This window comes from Phlebotomus argentipes, unplaced genomic scaffold (genome assembly GCF_947086385.1).
Source record: "Phlebotomus argentipes unplaced genomic scaffold, Phlebotomus argentipes genome assembly contig_39, whole genome shotgun sequence".
Lineage (NCBI taxonomy): Eukaryota > Metazoa > Arthropoda > Insecta > Diptera > Psychodidae > Phlebotomus > Phlebotomus argentipes.
The window spans coordinates 1,022,624-1,042,418 of NW_026776182.1; the positions used below are offsets into that span (position 1 = coordinate 1,022,624).

Below are 19,795 nucleotides of genomic sequence, written 5' to 3' on the forward strand. Positions count from 1 at the left end.
CTTTACTTGTGAATTCGCCCACATTTTTATTTTTTAATATAGAAGTCAATTTTTTCTGTCATTTCTCCATTAAAATCTCTCTTTTTTTCTTTCATCTTCTTTCAATAAGAACTCTCTGTTTGTTCTCGCATTTCTTTTTTTCATGAAAATTAATGTAATTCCCTTCTGTAGAATTTCTTAAAATATTGTTCTGTTCTCACTTTAAGAGAACATCTTCCTTTGCGGCAAAAAGTTGTTTCTTCTTCTTCATCTTCATCTTTTACTGTGTTTTTTTTACTCATCATGTAAATTAGCTTCTGGACAAACTTATTAAGTTTTCACTGTTTCTTCTTCTTCTTCTCATTTCTTCATAGCCCCACAAAGAAAAGTGGTGAAAAGTCAAGTTAAGTTATTTATTAGCTTTTGGATTTCATTTGAAAAATTCCATCCGTTCCCCAATCCAAAAGCGTCACACAAAATCGCATTTTTACTCTCCATCATTTTGTCTCTTTGTTTCCTCTTCTTCCTCTTGAATGCTGCTAAAAAGCAATATTTGATTTATCTTGATAGTTTTTTTTTCTTTTACTCTCATCGAAGGACTTCTATTTTCTTTTTTTTATAATGTTTATCCTAAGGTATGAAATCGCTAAGAAACATTACTCCTAAACATAATATTTCTTCTCATAAATGTGATCTCTTTTCACTTTTTTTTTCACTTCTTCTTCTCCATTTTACTATATGATATATTGTTGATCAAAATAATTACTTGTATTTATTATTATTATTTAAATCGCACGTCTAGTAAAAATTACACTTGTTTATTAAATCTTGAAGAGTAGTAAGATAAACAATTACTTTAGATTGTTTATCAATGCAAAAATGACTCTTTCATATATACTTTTATCTTCTTTTTTTTTCAAAATAAACACACAGAAACAAACGAAATATTTGCATCTCAAGTAATTCTACTTTGTGTTTACATGCTTCCTTAGTCGGAAATTAATCGGTCATCATTGCAAAATACAAGTTTTATTTTTTTTAAATGTAACTTGTGCTGTATTTGAATGGATTCTGCGATTCTTTGTTTACAAAAGACGTCTACTTTTATTTTCAATGAATGCCTTCTTCTTCTTCTTCACCCCCAAAGTCACTAAACACCATTTGGTTATTGTAAAACTCTTGTTTTTTTCCTATCTTTCTTTCTTCTCATTATGAAAGAATTGCAAGAAAACTGTTAAAAATTGTTTCATTGCCACTACAAAGATTTGTTATTTTTTTTTCTCTCTCTCACTTTCTGTATATCAAAGCAGTATTACAATAATACAAAGATTTTTCTTCTCTTCTTCACTTTAATTATTTGTTTAAATTTTTTTTTCACTGTACTTTTCATCAATATTTACTAAATTCTTCAAAATTCTCTGTATTTCCCAAACGAGTGTGTCCCAAAAACATCCTTCAATCATCTCTCATCATTGTTGCTTATCAGTCATCGTAAAACATTTCCTTTATTTTTTTTTCCTTCTGTCTCTCATCAGTAATATTTTCTTTTATATATATATATAATTTTTTTCTTTCTTTCTTATCTCACGCTACAAATCTTACAACTCTCGAATAAAGTTAGAAAAGAAAAACCGTCACTCTCAGCATGAAATAAAATTAATTTCTCTCTTTCTTTCTCTCTCTCTCTCTCTCTTAATCCTTATCATCCTTGTGAACGCCTCCACCGTCTTGTGATACACTCACACCACTTTCCATCTGTTTGACGACATTCGACTGATCTTGTCCGGAAGCACCATGATTTCCTTTTTATTTTGCAAACGAGAACATAAATTTCACAATTTAGTGTTTAATAACAAAGTTTTGAAGAAAAGAAGTTAAAACCCACCAAAAAGTAGAAGGAATGAAATTGCAAAGCATGGAATTGTGTGAAAGCTCTTTTTTTTGTAAATGAGTCAGAAATGTATGTTAAAATGGTAAAAAAAAAATCAATTTCAGTGGTTCATCATAAAATGTACAATTTTATATGTAAACATTTCTCGGTCATATTTTCAGTCCACCAACACTTGAGAAATATTCACACAATTTATTAACAATTTTTTCTTTTCATCTTTTATCTACTCAGATTAAAGTTAAAGTTATATACATAAATATGATGATTTAAATCAAATAATAATCCAGATAACAGATAAAATTGACTGATATTTGAAGCAATTTCCAATATACTTCTTAATAATGATGATTAGATTTACACAAAAATGCCACAACTTTAATGTGATCTTGAAGAAAGTTTGTCTTAGTTTTTAAAAGTGTTTTTTTTTGTATTATGTGGACAGAAAAGAAATTTGATGAAATTGCACAGAAGACGGTAAATGTCGAAGGACAAGAGTGTGTGTGTTTGTGTGGTCAGAAAAGAGTGACTAACCTCTAGTTCCTGCTCCACCGCTGCCGCCACTTCCTCCGCCGCCCGATCCACCCGCATTGGCGCCTCCGCCACCTCCGCTGCCGCCGTAGAAATGCTTATTGTTGGGATTTCCACCCGGCGGCCCACCAGAGGTCGGCGGTTGACGCATGCTTCCGCCGGCGGAACGGGACTGCTGTCCGCCACCGCCTGACTGAGACTGATTGGGATAGTTCGTGGGTCGCTGGATGGGCGTTGGGTATCTCTGCGATGGGCCATTGCCTCCACTTCCCGGCTGCTGCTGTCCCTGCTGCCCCTGAGGCGCCTGCTGACCCTGCTGACCGCCCGGATTCTGTTGACTTCCGCCACCACTGCGACTCAAATTACTTGCATTGCCACGTGATGAGTTCTGACTCTGCTGATGCTGCAACTCCCACTGATAATAATGCAGAAAAGAAAGACAACTTTAACAACAATCATCATAACATTGTGCTGAAGAAAGTCACGAAAGTCAGAAGATTTATATTTTATAGGAATTTTAGTGTGGAAATAGATTTCGAACTAATACTAGAGCAATCGATAGTATTAAAAAAATAATTACAGTTATGGGGCTGGATTGGGGTGGAGGACGTTTCACACCCAAACCACCATCACTATTAAGAGGACTCTTCAATTGCCGTCCACTCTACAAAAAGAATAAGACTTTTTGGCAAATTTATCATCACAAAGATTTACTAAAAAATTCCTAAATGGTGACCATGAATGAATGATGATCAGAATTGAGGATTAAGAATGATAAAATGATTCCTTCGAAAAATTCCCACGGAAAAAGTATAAAATATTCCACTCACCGGATCTTGCATGTGACTCTGTGGCTGCTTGGAATTCATATAAGCTGTCATCTGAGTTGGTCCCGCGCGATATTGTTGATTCATGGCGGCGGCGGCCAGGAGAGGCGAATTGAGGAATTGCGATCCGAAACTGGCCACTTGTTGTTGCGGCGGTGGCGGTGCAGAGCTTGGCGCTGGAGCTCCATGACTGCCAAACATTCCCGCCGCTGCGGCCTGAACACCATAATTCTGTGTGGCTCCGGCCGATGGGGCGCCAAAGTACGCCGCTCCTTGTCCACCCGCCGAGTTGCTGTAGTAACTGTTGCTCTGCATGGGTGGACCTTGCTGTGGCGGATACATTCCCATGTATTGCTGCTGATACGGTGGCTGATTCACGCCGCCCGTCTTGCTGCCAATGGCGCCAATTTGCTGCGATGACGGCTTCACGGAGGCAGACATGAGGGAGTTGGTTGACGAGGAGATCAGCACAGTTGAAGGATTGTTTAGCTGCTGGGACTGATTGAACGGTGTCTGGACAGCGCCACCCATTCGGAACTGCGAGGTCAGTGATTGATACATGTCTGGGGCAGGAGCTGTGGGCATATTTGGCGGAGCTGTCTGCATATAGGCGGAATAGGGTGCATTGCCAGCGGTGCCATAGTGTCCAGGATACTGTGAATATTGGGATCTATTGGCTGGCTCCATCTGGAATGGTCCATACGAGGGCATCGCTGAAGAGTTGAACAGCACAGCCGGTGGCGAGGGAATGGCCGACATTCCGCCAAATTGTGACGGCTGATAGTATGTCTGTGGCGCCGCCTGGAGAGCACTGGGCTGCAGTGGAGGTGGGGACAAGCCCAAGCCCGACTGATGCATCTGCTGCTGAGTGGGTTTGACTTTGCACACATTTCCACTATTGCCGAGACTCTCTGCCGCGTGCTTCAGACTCATATTGGCAGCACTCTGATGCCCCCCATGCTGTCCACCCACGTGCTGTGGACTCGGACTGTAGCCAGAGTCCTGTTCCACCACCCCGTCAGCCTGACTCTTGCCAAAGTGCTGCTCCAGGGCGGTGGGATCCGGTCCGAAAGTGTTTGAGTACGTGGGTCCGGGTGACAATGCATGCTGCACATGGGCGAGATTCCCGTGGGTGTATTGATGCAGATGCTGCTGATGGGACGACGTGACGAAGCTCAGGCTACCATCATCGGCTGATGGTTGCTCGAGGACGGGCGTGAGGAATGGTGCCGGATCCCACACCTTCTTCACCGACGCAATCTTCATGTTCAAATCCGCCGTCGATGGCGAAATCGTGCTATTACTCTGCTGTGTGGCAGCAACATTATGTATCGATCGTGGCAGTGAGAGACTCGAGCTGAGACTCTTCTGATTTGTTGTGCTCTTATCATCCGTCAATTGAGATATTTCAGATTCAAATGTGAACGCCAGCTTCATGTCCTTCTCATACTCCGACTCACTCTTGCTGCTGAAGTTCATGGATGACAGTGCTGAAGAGATTGACTCCGTCTGGACTTGCTGTTGCTGCTGCACACGCGCCGCCTGATCCAGCATGTCACCAACTTGCTGTGTCGGCGGACCACCCTTGAACACCGACTCGTCCTGCTTCTTCCCAACGCCCTCATTAGCAGATCCCTGACGCTTAATGGGCATCTGAGGCACCTGCTTGTAGTTTGTGTTCTCGAAGATGATCGTATTGACCGGTGGCGTAGATCCATCCAGCATTGCCTTGTTGGGATCAGTTTTCTGTGCTCCTGCCGATTGTTGTGCCAATCCTTGGGCAGTGGCCGACTTGTCACCTCCCTCGCCAGTGTCTTCCTTCACCTCCTGCTGCAGTGGTTTCTCCCACGCATTCCCAGTGCTCTGCTGTCCACCACTGGCACTGCCATTCACTTCGCCCGGTCGCTGCAGACGCTCACGCTGCTTGGCCGCCAATCTCGGTGGCAGCTGCTTCTGGCGCAGCGACGACTGACGATCACGCTCCATCTGTGACATCTTCGACTCATCCCGGCGTCCAGCAGACTGAGCATTCGTGGCACTGGTTGAGCCAGCAGAAGTGACAGTTGTAACGGATGAAGACATCTTAATTCCACCCACGGATGTCTTTTGCAGTCCCTTGGAGGCCACTCCTCGATCCTTCTCGCCCTCCTTGTATTTGCTACTGCCACTTCGACTCGAAGCACTCAATCCACTGCTGCTCCTCTGCAGACCCGGCTGTTGTCCACCAGCATCGTCCTTCTTGCCACTGACTAAGCCACCTGGAAGTACTTTCTTTCCCTCATCGCTCGGCTGAGATTCACTCGATTTCGATGATTGAGTGTCCTTCTTAATTCCACCACTCCTCGAATCCTTCTTCTCCGTCTTGCCACTGCTCCCCTTTGTCATCTGCTTCCTCTTCTCATACTGCGGATCAGAGAGATCCGAGGCGCTCTCATATGTGTCATCATTGGGCTTTCCAGGCGGTTTCATCGTGCCACTGCTGCTCCTCTGCGGCTGCGGTGACTTTTGGCTGGGCTTCCTCTCCAGCGCAGCCGACAGTGCCATCTGATTGAGTTTCGTGCGATCATCAGCACTCATGCTCTTCCCTGACGGTCCCTTTGACTCACTCGCCGATGACTTCTCATCGGATGTACCGAAAGGACTCTTGGAACTCGGTGGTCCATAGCCGTCAATTCTCTTCAGAGCACCTGAACCACCTCCACTGCCTCCAGAATTGCTGCCACCGACACCACGTCTAAATGACGGCGCCGAACCTCCACCGCGACCACGGCGAGATGGCTCTCCGCGAGGCGTGAACGCCTCATCCTTCCTCATGCCTGAACCACCGGCACTGCGTCCACTGTCCTTGCGTCCTCGGCTGCCACTATCCTTTCCACGTCGACCGTAATCTTCGTCCCCAGCTTCCTCATCATCGCCATCTGACGGAGCCCAATATTCACCTCCGTATTGACGTCCGGAACGCTCCATGCGTCCACCTCGCCTATTCCAACTACTCCCTCCGCCGCCGCCGCCACTGCCACGATACATATTGGATGAACCGTATCCACTGCGATCGCGTCCACGATCTCCACGATCTCTATCATCATGACCACGACCACCTCTTGGGCTCGGACGCTTGCCCTGCTGCAACTTCCCTCCATCATCTCCGCCCATTATCTCCTTCTCATCCTTCTTCGTCATGTCCCCATCTTCATCCTTTTTCTCAGCAATATTCTCCAGCAAGGGCTGCTTTTCCTTCCCACACTTGTCACTGTCAACACCCATTTCTGCCCACTGCTGAATCTTCGGACTCTCTGACATCCTCTTGCCACTCTCCTTGTCACTCTCGTCCTTCTCCTTCGGCATTTCTGGCGTTATGGACTTTGGAACACGCTGAAGTATCTGCTTGGGCTGGATGTCCTCCAAATGTTGAGACTGCTCGCATGCATCGTCAATCTTATTGGCTAATCCTCCGCCACACACTTCAGCAATCTTCTTGCCCTCCACCATCTCCAACTCATCCGCCCACGAGGTCACACTCTGCGGCTGCTGATTGAACTCCCTCGACTCGGATCTCTCCACACGCTGTGGCTCCTCACTGGACACACTTGTCTTCCGCTGGGAAGAATCCGAGATGCTACGCGCGAGCTGTGGTGTGCCAATTGAATTGCGACCAATGGACTCTCTGCCACTGCTGAAGCGATCATCATCCTCCGAGTCACCACGCTGACGCCGACGCATTTCCTCACCAACACCCATTTGGGGTGGCGGAGCACTTCTCCTCAGCGCCTGACCCGATGTCGGACCTGAAGATTTCCCATAGTTCTGACTGTTAATGTATCTGATGTCGTACTGCTGGGCAAATGGAATATTCTTGCCACTCTGGCTATCATTTGACGAATAATTTGTGGCAGTGTTTCGTGAAACTGGCCCCGCGCCACCCACTCCGCCGCCGCCGCCGCTCGGTCCTGTCGGCGCAATTTGCCCACCTGGCGGCGGCTGAATGGCAGCATTCTGAAAGCGTGGCGGCAAATTCGATCTGAATTGCTTGGAGAAGCACATATTGCCATCACGATCACGCTGATCGCCACCAGATCGGTAGCCCGATCCATCCTTGTACTCTCTCTCCCGCGAATTCATGTCCCTCTCGTACTTATCGTAGCGTCCATAGTCGCGTGTCATCTTCATATCGCCATCTCTCTCGCTGCGAAGGCGCTCCTTCTCGCGACTCATGAATGAACGTCCATCGCCAATCTGCGTCATAGCACGGAAGTTGCTCACCTCGGAGCTTATAATCATGCCAGAGCGACGATCATCGCTGCCACCACTGTCACCCGACACATCCAGCATCTCCTTCTCCGCCGAATTCTTCTTCATCATCTTCTGCTCCAGTTCCTGCAACTTCTTGGCCGCCGCCTGCTTCCTCTCATACGCACGACGCTCCTCCTCCTCCATCCGCCTCTGCACACGCTCCACTGTCTCAGCATCCAGACCACGATGTCCATTCTGCTGCAGACGTCCGTGATCCTGCTGTCGATCGCGATCATTTCGCTCATTTCTCTCCCTCTCAATGCGCTCACATTCCATTCTCTCGCGTTCGCGATTCCACACTGGAATGAGAAGAGAAAAACAACGATGCATTTCATCTCTTCGAAAAGCAAATTGCATTTCCCGATAACTCTTATCTTATCTATTATGACTCTCAAACACACATTTCACAAATTCTCTTCTCAATACAAAAAAAAAAGAAAACTCACCAGCGCGATTATCCTCATTCATTGCCTTCTGCTGTCCTCGTCGATTTTGATGATCTCTCTCCTTCCCATGATCATGCTTGGAGGCCGACACCGATTCCGATCCCTCAACAGTCTCATCATCGGAGAAATTCAGCTTAGCATTGTAGTCTATTTCATCGTGCTTCGCCCAGCCTTCATCCTTGGCAATCGCCTCCATGCGCTCAAGTTCCTCCTCCTTGATGATCGGACGCTGCAGCATCGCCACTTCGGGCTCAATGTATGGCAGTGATGACTGCCTGTCGTCCTGGCGGCCACGCGGCGGTGGACCGCGTCCACCACGATGACCGGCCGGCGGCCCGCCCTGATACGGTGGTCCCTGCTGGTGTGTGAGAACCGGTGGACCGTCATAGTGAGATTGTGCTCCAGGTTGCGATCGTGGTCTGGCTGGATTGAGGGGCGGCGGTGCAAAGCCACCGCCACCGGGGCCGCCTCCGCCGCCGCCGCCTCCACTTCCACCTGAGCGATACATGAAGGGCGGCATGAGTGCACGAAACTGCGGCGGCACCTGATGGAGGCCCGGGCCCTGCTGGGAGTTCTGCTGTCCAGCTCCACCGCCGCCGTTTGCGCCACCTGAACAACAGACAGACAAAGAAAGAAAACAATGCCAGAGTTATTTCGCCACATTTGCTAAACAAGGAAAACTTTTGGCAAATTCCGTGAGACACTTTCCAAAAATATGTAGTCATGTTTTAATTAAACTCGTCTTTCTCTCTCTTTCTCACATAATTCATTATAAACTATTTGTCAAACATTAAATTGCAAAATAAATGTAATAATTGAAAGAAAAATTTGCTCATGTGTACATTTATTTGAAAGTGGATTTTTACTGCTTCTGCTGCTGAGCTCAATTTATTGACTCAACTAGAGGAGGAGAATCACTTAACCGCGTTTATTAATTTTCTTAGTTGCTATTTGTGCATCTGTTTAAATACATGCTTATATTTATTTATTTATTTTGTTGTAATAAAAAGGGAGTCGATATTTAGAATTTAAACAAATAATGTATTCAACTCGCTCCGTCACTTTAGATTTTATGCCACACACTTTTGCTGTTGATATAAAGCTCAAGGAAATCACAATTCATGGATAGGAAGTCACTCTCATTATTATTGAACTATGAATGAATTGTTGTGACGTAGAAACTTGAAAATTTATCACCTTGAAACATTTTCGCATAAAATATCATAAAAACCGCCAAAGTACAAATAATATTTAAAGAATATTTTTCTAATTTTTGTCACGTCTATCGATTTTATTAGAGACGATATTAATTGCATTTTTTTCTCCTCCTTCTTTATTGCTTGCTCACTCTATTCTTAGTCACTTTATCAAGAACGGTTTATCAATTGCGAAATTCCATCATTGAAGCTTTAATTGAATGATTCTCTGAATATTGCACGATTTTTCCTCACAGACCGAGAATTTAATAGGCCGAAATACTGTGTAAAATTGGGTGATTTTTTTTCTTCTTCTCCTTAATTGAGCGAATAATGTGGCCAATTTTCAAGGTGACTTAGAGATATTTCTGAGCCAGATTTCTTAATTGCATCACTTTTCTTATCATTGATAATCCCGCATGGTTAAAATATATAAAAGAAAAAAAAACAGCCAATTTTCTCACGCAATGCAATTTTGATTTTCACTTGCCGTAATACCAAAACTGCATTCGCCTCTCAATATAAGTGATCTTGAGAGTAAATCCTCTTTTTTCTCTCCACCCCCCTCGCGTCAATGCTGCAATTTCCGTTTAGTCTAGTCAGTGTGGCGCAAAGCCATGTTAATCCGCAGTCAAGCAATCAGAATTAAATGAGAGAATGACTGAGCGTAAGACGATTGGAAATGACCGATAAAGAAATTTGTAATGATTCAACATTCCTGTCCGTGAGAGATTTTAATTGAAGAAGTGTCGCAGGAAGAACAGATGAAACTCACCTTGCTGCTGTTGCTGCATCCAACTGGCTGCATCTGTCTGTGGTCTCAAGCTCATTCCACCATCTGGGACATTTCCTGCTCCAGCGCCGCTCTGCTGATGCATTATCGGATGTGTCATCTGCTGCTGATGGTGCTGACTGCCCTTGCCGCCAGTCGGTGTACTTCCATCCAGGGAGGGGAACTCGTGCTGAAACTGCGGACTCTGATAGTGCGGCGGCTGATGGCCCGTCGCCTCCTGGCCACCAGTTGTCACAGAACTCCATGTTGTCGCTCCCGATGCCTGAGCACTGTTGCTGCTGCCACCAAGTGTGTTTGTCAGCTGATGCTGCTGCTGCACCGAATTGCCAACCTGTCCCGGTGTCTGCTGCGGCTGCTGCTGTTGCTGCTGCTGCTGGTGCTGATGGTGATGGTGTTGCTGCAAGTGCTGCTGACCCGGCGTCTGCTGCGCCGCCGCTGTTGTGCTCACCTGTGCCGCCGCTCCTGCACCAGTACCACCTGATGACGCCTCTGAACCACCCCACGTGCCCTGCTGCTCACCTGGACTCGATGTCTCCGCCTTTAGCGACGGCAAATTGGCGGGAGGCCGACGTGCCGATGGCACTTTTCCCAAACTTTGCATACCATGTTTACGAGGTACTGTATTCTTCTGTGTTGACGGTTCCAGAGATTCACCCTGCGGAGCATCATGACAGACAGAATCAAATTAGAATCACGTTTTCAAGTCTGTATCCAGAACACAATGTGTTAGACAAGGAAAGAAGGAACTTACACGACTCGTTCGATATAAACTGTTGATGTCTAATGCTGTAAACTTGGGCTTTGCATGGCGCTCCCCCCTACTTCCCCCCAGTGTGCTCATGCTGCCAGGGAATCCTCATCAGCAAAACTCCCACTTTGCACTCCGGCGAACGCTCAACACACCACAGATTCCTTTCGCTCAGCACTCTGGGCACAGTCGCCTTGTCCACTTGATCCTTCCGCGCAATTATCTAGTCTCACAATCCTCTTGTCTCTCTTCCAGTAGATCCTCTTCAGGTGTGCTCTGTGCGGCAAGAGGAAGCCTTCAGATGATTCTGCAGCTTCTTCTTCCAAAACCGATGGCTTCACGACGAAGACGATGACTGAAATCACCTTCTTCGTCGTTTTTCTTTAGCTTTCACGCTCTCTTCCCTCACTCTAAGGGCGGCTAATGCACCGTTTTCCACCCGACTTCGATCTAATCCTTGGCGAGGAGATTCCTCTCAGTGTTTCGTCGTTGGGTAGAATTCCGTGGGTTTTGTGCACTTCGGCTGCTGTTGGAATTGTCCGGATGTTTGAAGACTGAGGTGAAATCCGATGTTTTCTGGTGGTTAAGATCAATTGAGGTGCCCTAGAAGGATGAAATTTACTTTATAAAGTCTCCATTTGTCATATTTCTGCAGAAATCGTCATTGTCTAGCCGTGGGAACACAATCAAAACAGGGAGATGAAAAAAACGCAATACGGAGAGCGAACTTTGACCCTAATCGCGGGACTTCGTGGGCTCTCTTGTGGCCAAATTGCACATGTAGGAAACTTCATAGAGCACTTTATCGATGCAACATCCTGTGAACTCGTGCGAGGATCCTTCAGACTGAGAAAACGCCCCACAAATCATTGGAATTTCACATGAAACCTGTAGATTTTGTCCCTCTTCATCGACTGCCAAAGCAGTGTTTGTGGCTTTATAATGTGCAACTGTGATTTTTGTTGAGGCAGTACAAATGGAGGTACGAAAAAAAAGAAGAAGGAAGCCAGAAGAAGAGAAGGCAAATAGTATAGAAAAATTACAATAAAATGTTGAAGAGTCAGCAAAATGAAACTCGCACAATTAATTTTTGTGCCTCACTTTCCACCTTGTTCTCGCGCTCTCTCTTTTGCTGCCTGTCTCAGAATATTCCCGGGGTGGATTCATGCCACATGGGGCGCCCCTGAGGCTGCCGCAGAGGGCGAAAATATCGCGAAATTGAGGGGTAATTGCAGACAAATGATTATATAACGTTCTGGCGCTTTTCCCGTGGAAATAGTCACTGAATCGCGTCCGTGGGGCCACTAGAGCACTCAATTTAGTGCAACTGAAGGTGTGCGAGACTGCTCAAGGCGATCAGTGTGTGTTGGGAGGTCAATTTTCGCCCCCAAGACTCGCGAAGAGGCTCAAGGCGCCCATGCCAGAAACTGACACTTGAGCCATTCGCCGAGTTTATTGACCGCAACGGTGTTCTTCTCCAGCACCGAATTATCATATGGGGCCACAATTGTCTCCGCCACAGCGAGTCCCAGGCACTATTGGCGCCATCAGAAACCCTCTGGAAGGCGTTGTGTGTCGCCGAGAAAGTCCCATCGACGGTGCGACGTTTATTTCTCCCGAATGAGACTTCAACTTTCTCAGACGTCATGTTTGATACGATTTTCCGCCCCCGTGCATGTTGTGGGCTGATCAGCGCCACCCCAATCCACCCTTCAGTGGCGCACGGTGCACCGTCTGCCACGGGGGTGTGCCCGGAGGGGTCCCGGTGGGGCGCTTTGGGTGATTTTTCGGGGGAAAATGTCGTCTAAAACAAAGGCACTCTGGCGTCTTACACGATGGCAAGAGCAACGTGGTGAAAATTCGCACTTTTCTGCACTTTCTGCGTGACTCACCTCACAATTTTCGCGAGCACTCTTCCACTGTGATTGTGTGAGACACAATTTACTCGGTTTTTGGGGACGGATGGGATTATTTCACTTGATTTTTCACACTTTTTCACCGCGAATAGGAATTTCTGAGAAAAATGGCGATTCATACAGCTACGCCACGGTACGGACAGTACGATAAATACATGGTGTTGGTGTGAAGTTGGCTGCGGACGGAACGATTGGCGCGCTGGCATGCAATTTCGGCAATTTAAGGGGTAAAAAAGGATTTATTGCGGACAGGATCCGATCGACGAAAGTGCGGGGAAGAAAGGAAATTGCTAGATATGGAAAATGCTTGTCTATTCAATTGGACTTGCTGGGGAATTTTCAATGAGGGTCAGAGCGTCAATGGAGTGCGGAAGAAACACACACAAAAAGTGTTCTTGAAAGAAAATACAGCATTGAGATGAAATATTTAGTTTATTTATCATTTCATATTTTCTTATGTAAATTCCCAAGTATATAATGCTAAGACGATTATGGGTATAATGATGGCATAACAAATTTTGTGACGCTCTTAGCGCCTAAAAGGGCAGGGAGAGCTAAAATCGCGCTAAAACTTTCAGTCTCAGTGGAAGAATGGGTTGTTCGTTAGTGAAATTGCCTTGGTTGTGCACAGAATTTGCCTCTCGAGCGTGAAATCGTAGTCAATGCCGCTGGACACGTTGGCGGGCTTGAAGATCGGCACGTGCTGCACCTCACTCTGCTGCAAGTTGGAGTTCAGCACGAAGGGAACGCCCTCGATCTCAGCATAAGTCGCTCCGCCGAGGGTGCCGTAGAGGGTGTTTGTGGGCGATTGTGGTGTCGTTGGGGGCTTCGGAGCCGGTCGCGATGGTAACTGAGCGTTGGGGCTCGTGTTCTCGTAAATGTGCGAAATCGAGAGATTCTCCATTGGCTGGAGGATCTTGTCTTTGTTCTCAACTGCCGGCAATTGCGGCAGTGGTCGCGAGGCTGGGCCCACTTTATAGCACACCGACAGTCCATTAATTTCGCTGATGGTTCAACAAGAGTGTTTTATGCGTGAAAAATTGAGCAAAAGAACCGTTTCTAGGGCAATTTCGGCGCAAATTTCTTACCCCGCAATGAGGAATCCGCTCGGCGCTTTCTTGCTCTTGGAGCAAATAATAATATCCGTCACCGCCTTCGACGCATTCCTCCTCTCCACCACCTTGAACACTAGCTGCCGCTTTCGCCACGCCTTCTGGGCATTGTCCGTCGTCTGCAGGATGCTCGTGAAGCCATCCGGTGTCCTCTCGTTCACCCCAATCACGGAGATCGTCTCCACGATGGTGTCTGTGCTGGTGTCCTGCTTCGACATGCACAGATATCGGCCCGGATGTTTGCCGAAGAGAAATGTCTCGCGCCACAAGTCCGCATCGCTGTCCTGATCGTACGTCAGGTGAATCGGCGCGAATGGCTTTGGGCATCTGCAAAAGCATAAAAGAAATGTGTCACTCTCTCTGGCGCGATGACTCATTCGCGAACGCAATGCGCGTGTATCTGAGATTAGAGGCACAAGAGGCTTCCCATAGTGACGAAATGAGTGACACTCAAGTGGATTCTCTTCATTCCTTTCCAGGCCAACAAGAGTAAACAAGTGAAAACGCGCTGAAAACAAAGATTTTTAAGAATTCACTCAAATAGGCATGAAATCCTCACGAGACTTTCTGACTTTCCTTTCCTTTTTCGATAATTGTTTACATTGAATTATTTACGTTTGTTATGTTTATGCCGAAAGATAAAAAGGTTTTCAATATTTACATTTGACGCAAAAAGTGTCAAGATTTTCTTGGCAAAGATCCCAAAGAAGCAATTTCAAGATCACGAAAACAAATTACGGGGAGTATTCCTAGTTTTTCCACGAACATTTTCATATTTTCATGCAAGCTCGCGTGTCATTGGAATCCTTTGATAATTCCTAGGATAATTCCTATTCACACGGCATCTGGGAAAACGGGGAAAACCGTCAAATGACGACATCTCGCGATGGGGTTCAGCGGCATGGGAATTTCCCCCGAATTTTCCCACAAACACAATGTGCAACTGATGCAAAACAAGAGCAGAAATCTGCAAATTTCCTTACTTTTCGCAATTCTCCACGACAATGAGACTCGTAATTGGGCGATTGTCCGGGAGGAAATTGAGCACAGTATTTATCACATTCTTGTTCTTCACAGAATTCGGTGAGATCATTTTGACTCTCACGTTCTTTGTCCCTTCACAGCGTGAGTCCTCTTGGAAAATCCCCAGAAATTCTGCTGCCTTCTTGGTCACTCCCTCGCGCTGGACTTGGGCTGGATGATCAAAGCGACATGGACGTCGAGGAGTGGGAGAGAGAGGCTATTTTAGGAATTTATCACCGGGCGAGACAGAAATAGACTAAAAAGGCGAGGGTTGCTTTTGCACCATCGAATAGCATAGCAATTCACCACTGCACGACCACAATTTTCACACTATCCTATTGTCTCTATTGCGCTGAACGCTGTTTTTTGGCAATTCCGATGCGAATGAGTGGAAGACTCTGATTTTTTTGCGTTTCTGCGGAGAGCTTGTAAAAATCCAGCCTCTTCGGTCGCCGCGGTGACAGTTGCTGAGTTTGTGAGCCGCAAAGTCTGCTCCGGAAAAGGTCCGAAAGAGAATTTGACAGCCGGATGTTTTGATTCGCGTTTCTGGACGATAAATATATTATGAACTCGGAGGAAAAGGATCCTCTGGCCATATCTGAGGAGGAGGCTCCTCGGGAGACAGCAGCTGCAGCCGCGCCAATTGTTAAGCGTCGGAGGAAGAGAAAGAAGCTGCCCAAGGATGGGCCCAAGCCCATAATCACGGGCTATGTGAGGTACATGAACGAGAACAGGGAAATCATCAGAGGCCAGTTTCCAGATGTGCCAATCGGTGAGATTACGCGTAAACTGGCTCAGGGCTGGGCAGGCCTCACGGATGAGCAGAAGAAGCCTTATTTGGATGCGGCGGACCTGGACAAGGACAGATTCAGTCGTGAAATGCAGGAATATCGCGAGAATCAGGCCAAGAAGATGGCCATAGAAGAGCCCAAAGTAACTCAAGTGGTCGAAGAGAGGCCCAAATCCGTGGAGAAACCCACGCCGACAGAGAATTTCGAGCACAAGAACGGAGATTTTGACATCCCCATCTTCACCGATGAATTCCTGGACCACAACAAGATAGTGGAGGCGGAATTGCGGGCACTGAGAAAGTCCTTCACGGACTACGAGCAGCAAAACTCGGTGCTGGAGAAGCACGTCGAGAACATGAGAAATGGAATCAATAAGCTCACCAATGAAACCACCGATATGACGACCAATAACAAAGTTCTTCTGGCGTATCTCGAGAAGCTGCGCTCAAAGCTGGTGAACGCGATGGGAAGCCTCCCGATGGCTTCTGGGAGCGAACATAACATCACCATGGACAACATCGATGACTTCCTGCAGGATTTGCCCACAGCCCACGGCGCGGCGACGCTCAATAAGGCAAAAGATCTTATCCGGAAGCTCGATCTCAACATTCAAGTGTGACTCTCTCTCTCTCTCTACTACTCAATAAATCTCAAGAGACAAATTTATTCATGATGCTGGGATTTTCCGGGAGCATTTAGGGTAGATTTTTCACTAAACTCCTCTCTCCTCGTGGTTCTCTTACTTCTTCTTGGGCTTCAGGGTGAAGTACAGCACCAGGAGGGCGACTGACGCATACGTGGCTTTGGCTACCTGCAATTTTTGAACAATTTCGTGAGTCTCAAGGATTCAAAAGGCCCCCCCAGAGCCTCCTACGTACATTTGCCCTGCCCGTATTCGTGACGGAGTTGAAATACTTGGACAGTCCAGTCAACTTTGCAGCTTCAGCAGCATCTTCACCTCCAGCCATATCTGTGGATGTGTTTTTGCACTCGGACTGTGAGAAAATGAGGATTTTCAGTGGGAAATTGTGTGAAAATTGATTTTTTCTTCCACTTATCTTACCTTCAAATATATAACCACAAAATTGAGGTTACGCAACTATCTGAGGGGAAATCTGCATTACCGATGTTATCAAGGTTATCTCAATTTGGCGCCCGCGGATTCTGCCGGGCATTCGGGGCATTTGGTGTTGAATTTGTAGTAAATGTAGCCCAAGAATATGGCCAAGTATGTGGCTTTGGCAGCATTTGCCCTGCCATTTAGTGTAGTGCTGTTAAAATGCTTTGAAAGTCCAGTTAGCGGAGGTTCCTTACCATCCATTTCACGTGAATTTTCCAGGCGACTCAAAAGACGCAAACGAAAATGTTTCTTACAGCACCTTTGATTCATTCATCTCAACATCTAATCAATATATTCAATTTATTATGTTCAATTTTCCTGCAAATCTCATACACTCACACTTTTCCCTCGTCTTCCTCTTCGGTTGTCCTGTCGTAAATGTCTTTCTGCGGCACTTTGGTGGCTAAAACTCTCTGAATTTCATCATCTGTATCTGATCCGGAGTCTTCAATGCGATTTCGGGAGGAGGAAGCTTGAGGCTGGTCAGCTGGACGACGGGATTCGTCGTGTACTTCATCTTCACTCTCAGATTCATTCCTATCATCGCGATCAAGGGCGTATCGACGCCACGGGAAGCGAGTTTTCCTGGCGAAGCAATCCAAGATCCAGTTCTTCTGGACAATTTTGCCTTGACCGCGAACTTGGTTGTATTTGGGTGTGTTCTTGAAGGCGCAGATCAGATGAGTGCAGCTTCTGTCCCAGTCTGACTTGTATCTGGCTCCCATTTCCATCGCCTTCTGGCGCAGAGTGGCTCTTTCCGGGTTCTGAATGCCACTTATTGTGAAGATGACTTCGTTCAGGAGTCTTCCGAAGGGCTGATAAGCGACTCTTCGGGCAGGACTTGCTGCTTTACAAGCCTGTTGAGGTGTTGCCACCTTGATTTCGTTATTTACTTTGGGTTTCTTCGCCACTGAAGCCGTTTCCTCCTCATCAGAGTCATCAGAATCGTGTATTATTCGATTTCTTCGCGGTTTTTCCGCCTTCTGAGACACCTTTGGAGGCTTTGGAGTCACTGGAGGAGGACGTTCTTCCTTCTTCTCGCGCAAGAGTTCGGCTGATGCTTTCCTGATGGCCACAGCTGGAGATACGCTTACACTCGTTGACGCTTGATCGTCTGATGATTCCTGAGATAATTTCCACTTGTTGAAAAGAGATCCTCTGTCGTCAGTTTCCGGCGATTCTTCTCGGAGTACAAATCTACCAAGAACTGAAGGACTTCCTGAAGACTCTACCTTCCTGACTTCCTCCTTCGCTTCCTGCTCAGGCGAGTATATCGTGATAAAGGACAAGCCGTACTGCGTGTGAGCATTGAACGGTTGCGAGCAAACTATCTTCACAAAGTCCCACTTCTCATTCGCGACGTCCTCCACGAGAGACGCCTTATTGAAGCACCTCACTCGGTTGATGTTCTCCAGCGATCGACACTCCACAGGAGTCATAAAGGATGAGGTCAAAAGGAGTTCTTGGTAGTTGTCCGAAGTCATTTCTTGGCCACTTTTAGCAACGAAAACACCAAGAAAGCAAGATGCTTCGTTGCCCAAATCTATTCCACTGATTACAGTTGGCTTCTCCAATTGAATGGTGACGTGCTCAGCTTCCTGGCCAACTCCCTGACTTCTCCATTTGAGATTTTTCAGGAGGTTGGAAGCTGGAAAAGCCTGGAAGACAGATTAAGGTTAGGTTTACGAAAATCGAAGGGAAAACAGGTTGTATTCAATGGTGTACTGACGGGATCTTCACTGCTAAAGCTATAGACACTCTTGAGAATGGCTTTTGGCATGCTTTTGGTGGAAAATTCTTATAAAATACTGGATCAAAGGAGAGTCAAACAAGAAAACGCGCAAAACACGGACACTGAAAATGTAAACAAAACATGACAATTTAAGTTGTCATCACTGAACGCCATTCGAGATCCTGAGCGTCACAGCTATTGAAATTAATCGCGAGAGAGTTATTTGAGCTATGCGGACTTATCTCATCTTTCCTACTACAGCATTGAATCTCTCGTCTGCGTAGAATCATGTTTTACATGAAGCACTGCGCCTCAATGCGTCTGACACTTTGCTGCGCGATAAATAACTCCCAAGGAGATTTTCTCAGTGAATTTTCTGTGAGAAAACAGCAATAATAACGCAAAGACGAGGGTTCATCCGATGGATTTGGAGCTGGAGAATCGGGAGAGTGAGAAGGATCGGAAGAGTGGTTGCGATAGTGATGTGAATCTGAGCATAAAGAAACCCTCGAGAGTCCTTCACTTCTCTGATGGCGTCCTTGAGGAGTTTAGCGACACGGAGGACGAGGTGGACCAAAACAAGAACAAAGTGGAAGTATCAACCATCGATGAGGTAAAATCCTTGACGGCTGATGATTGTGCAAGCTCGAGTGACTCATTATCTCTCTGTTTTCCATCCACTGCAGAGTCAGATGAATTGGCCCACGTGGATGATTCATAAGGCTGGCCAGACAAAGGACACCGTCGTGTCGGGATGCGAATACGTGGGCGAGGCTCTGGCATCCTTCCTGGGCATCACCACGTCGAAGTTCGACATGGAGTACGAGGAGTACAGGCGGAAAGAGGAGCAGAAGGCGCTGGAGGAGAAGGAGTCTCAGGGTTGGCAGCCATCAAGCGAAGGGAATAACGTTCCTGTCGTTGTCCACAAGTATTAATGAGTCCACAGAAAGAATTTTTATTTATATTTTTACACAAATCACTTATCAATGTATCAGCTATGCAAGGAGAATTGATAACAATTATCGGTGTGATTCACCACGTGATGCCTAAACGTGCCTTTTCCCTCTGGCTTCCATTCACAAGGAAAAACCGAGACTTCGTTTGGCGGGAATTAAAAAGGCGCGGCGAAGAGTGTGAGAGAGGGAGAAAATTTAATGAGTAGAAGGATTTCCCGCCCTGCCGGCGTGTGGAAGAGAGTGTCTTTAAGGCTCCATTCCTTTCCCACCGACGACGCGCGTCCGCGCCCGCCTTAAAGAGACAAAAGCGCTGAGGGAAAAACAGCGAGAAAATGTAAATTAATAATGAGAGCAATGCTGAGGGGATGGAGATGAAAAAGTGTGTTAAAAGTGTAAATCTGTTGGAAAAGTCGCGGGAAGTTTATGTTGCTATATTGGTGGTGAATT

The 19,795-nt window shown here is 46.5% G+C and overlaps 6 protein-coding genes across 6 annotated transcripts; 2 read left to right on the forward strand and 4 right to left on the reverse strand.

Annotated features, from left to right (window-relative positions):
- Positions 1-94: 94 nt before the first annotated feature.
- Positions 95-12,768, reverse strand: LOC132263846 (protein PRRC2A). The gene is made up of 8 exons (XM_059763840.1): positions 12,591-12,768; positions 10,702-11,301; positions 9,933-10,605; positions 7,962-8,570; positions 3,229-7,814; positions 2,979-3,062; positions 2,402-2,813; positions 95-1,781 (listed from the first exon to the last, which is right to left on the reverse strand). The coding sequence occupies exons 2-8, from the start codon at positions 10,789-10,791 to the stop codon at positions 1,672-1,674; spliced, it is 6,564 nt and encodes a 2,187-aa protein (XP_059619823.1). The 5' UTR covers positions 10,792-11,301; positions 12,591-12,768; the 3' UTR covers positions 95-1,671.
- A 272-nt stretch (positions 12,769-13,040) lies between these two features.
- Positions 13,041-14,959, reverse strand: LOC132263726 (multivesicular body subunit 12B). Its single transcript, XM_059763660.1, has 3 exons — positions 14,710-14,959; positions 13,703-14,053; positions 13,041-13,618 (listed from the first exon to the last, which is right to left on the reverse strand). Exons 1-3 carry the CDS (start codon positions 14,817-14,819, stop codon positions 13,195-13,197), a joined length of 885 nt encoding a protein of 294 aa, XP_059619643.1. The 5' UTR covers positions 14,820-14,959; the 3' UTR covers positions 13,041-13,194.
- LOC132263720 (high mobility group protein 20A) lies at positions 14,959-16,206 on the forward strand. The gene has a single exon (XM_059763655.1). The coding sequence runs from the start codon at positions 15,314-15,316 to the stop codon at positions 16,157-16,159; it is 846 nt and encodes a 281-aa protein (XP_059619638.1). The 5' UTR covers positions 14,959-15,313; the 3' UTR covers positions 16,160-16,206.
- LOC132263730 (ATP synthase membrane subunit K, mitochondrial) lies at positions 16,189-16,705 on the reverse strand. The gene is made up of 3 exons (XM_059763665.1): positions 16,604-16,705; positions 16,419-16,535; positions 16,189-16,351 (listed from the first exon to the last, which is right to left on the reverse strand). The coding sequence occupies exons 2-3, from the start codon at positions 16,506-16,508 to the stop codon at positions 16,280-16,282; spliced, it is 162 nt and encodes a 53-aa protein (XP_059619648.1). The 5' UTR covers positions 16,509-16,535; positions 16,604-16,705; the 3' UTR covers positions 16,189-16,279.
- Positions 16,706-16,924: 219 nt separating this feature from the next.
- On the reverse strand, positions 16,925-18,480 carry LOC132263705 (DNA repair protein XRCC1). Its single transcript, XM_059763621.1, has 2 exons — positions 18,390-18,480; positions 16,925-18,318 (listed from the first exon to the last, which is right to left on the reverse strand). Exons 1-2 carry the CDS (start codon positions 18,438-18,440, stop codon positions 16,996-16,998), a joined length of 1,374 nt encoding a protein of 457 aa, XP_059619604.1. The 5' UTR covers positions 18,441-18,480; the 3' UTR covers positions 16,925-16,995.
- A 192-nt stretch (positions 18,481-18,672) lies between these two features.
- Positions 18,673-19,435, forward strand: LOC132263747 (uncharacterized). Its single transcript, XM_059763688.1, has 2 exons — positions 18,673-19,005; positions 19,079-19,435. The coding sequence occupies exons 1-2, from the start codon at positions 18,814-18,816 to the stop codon at positions 19,325-19,327; spliced, it is 441 nt and encodes a 146-aa protein (XP_059619671.1). The 5' UTR covers positions 18,673-18,813; the 3' UTR covers positions 19,328-19,435.
- Positions 19,436-19,795: the final 360 nt, after the last annotated feature.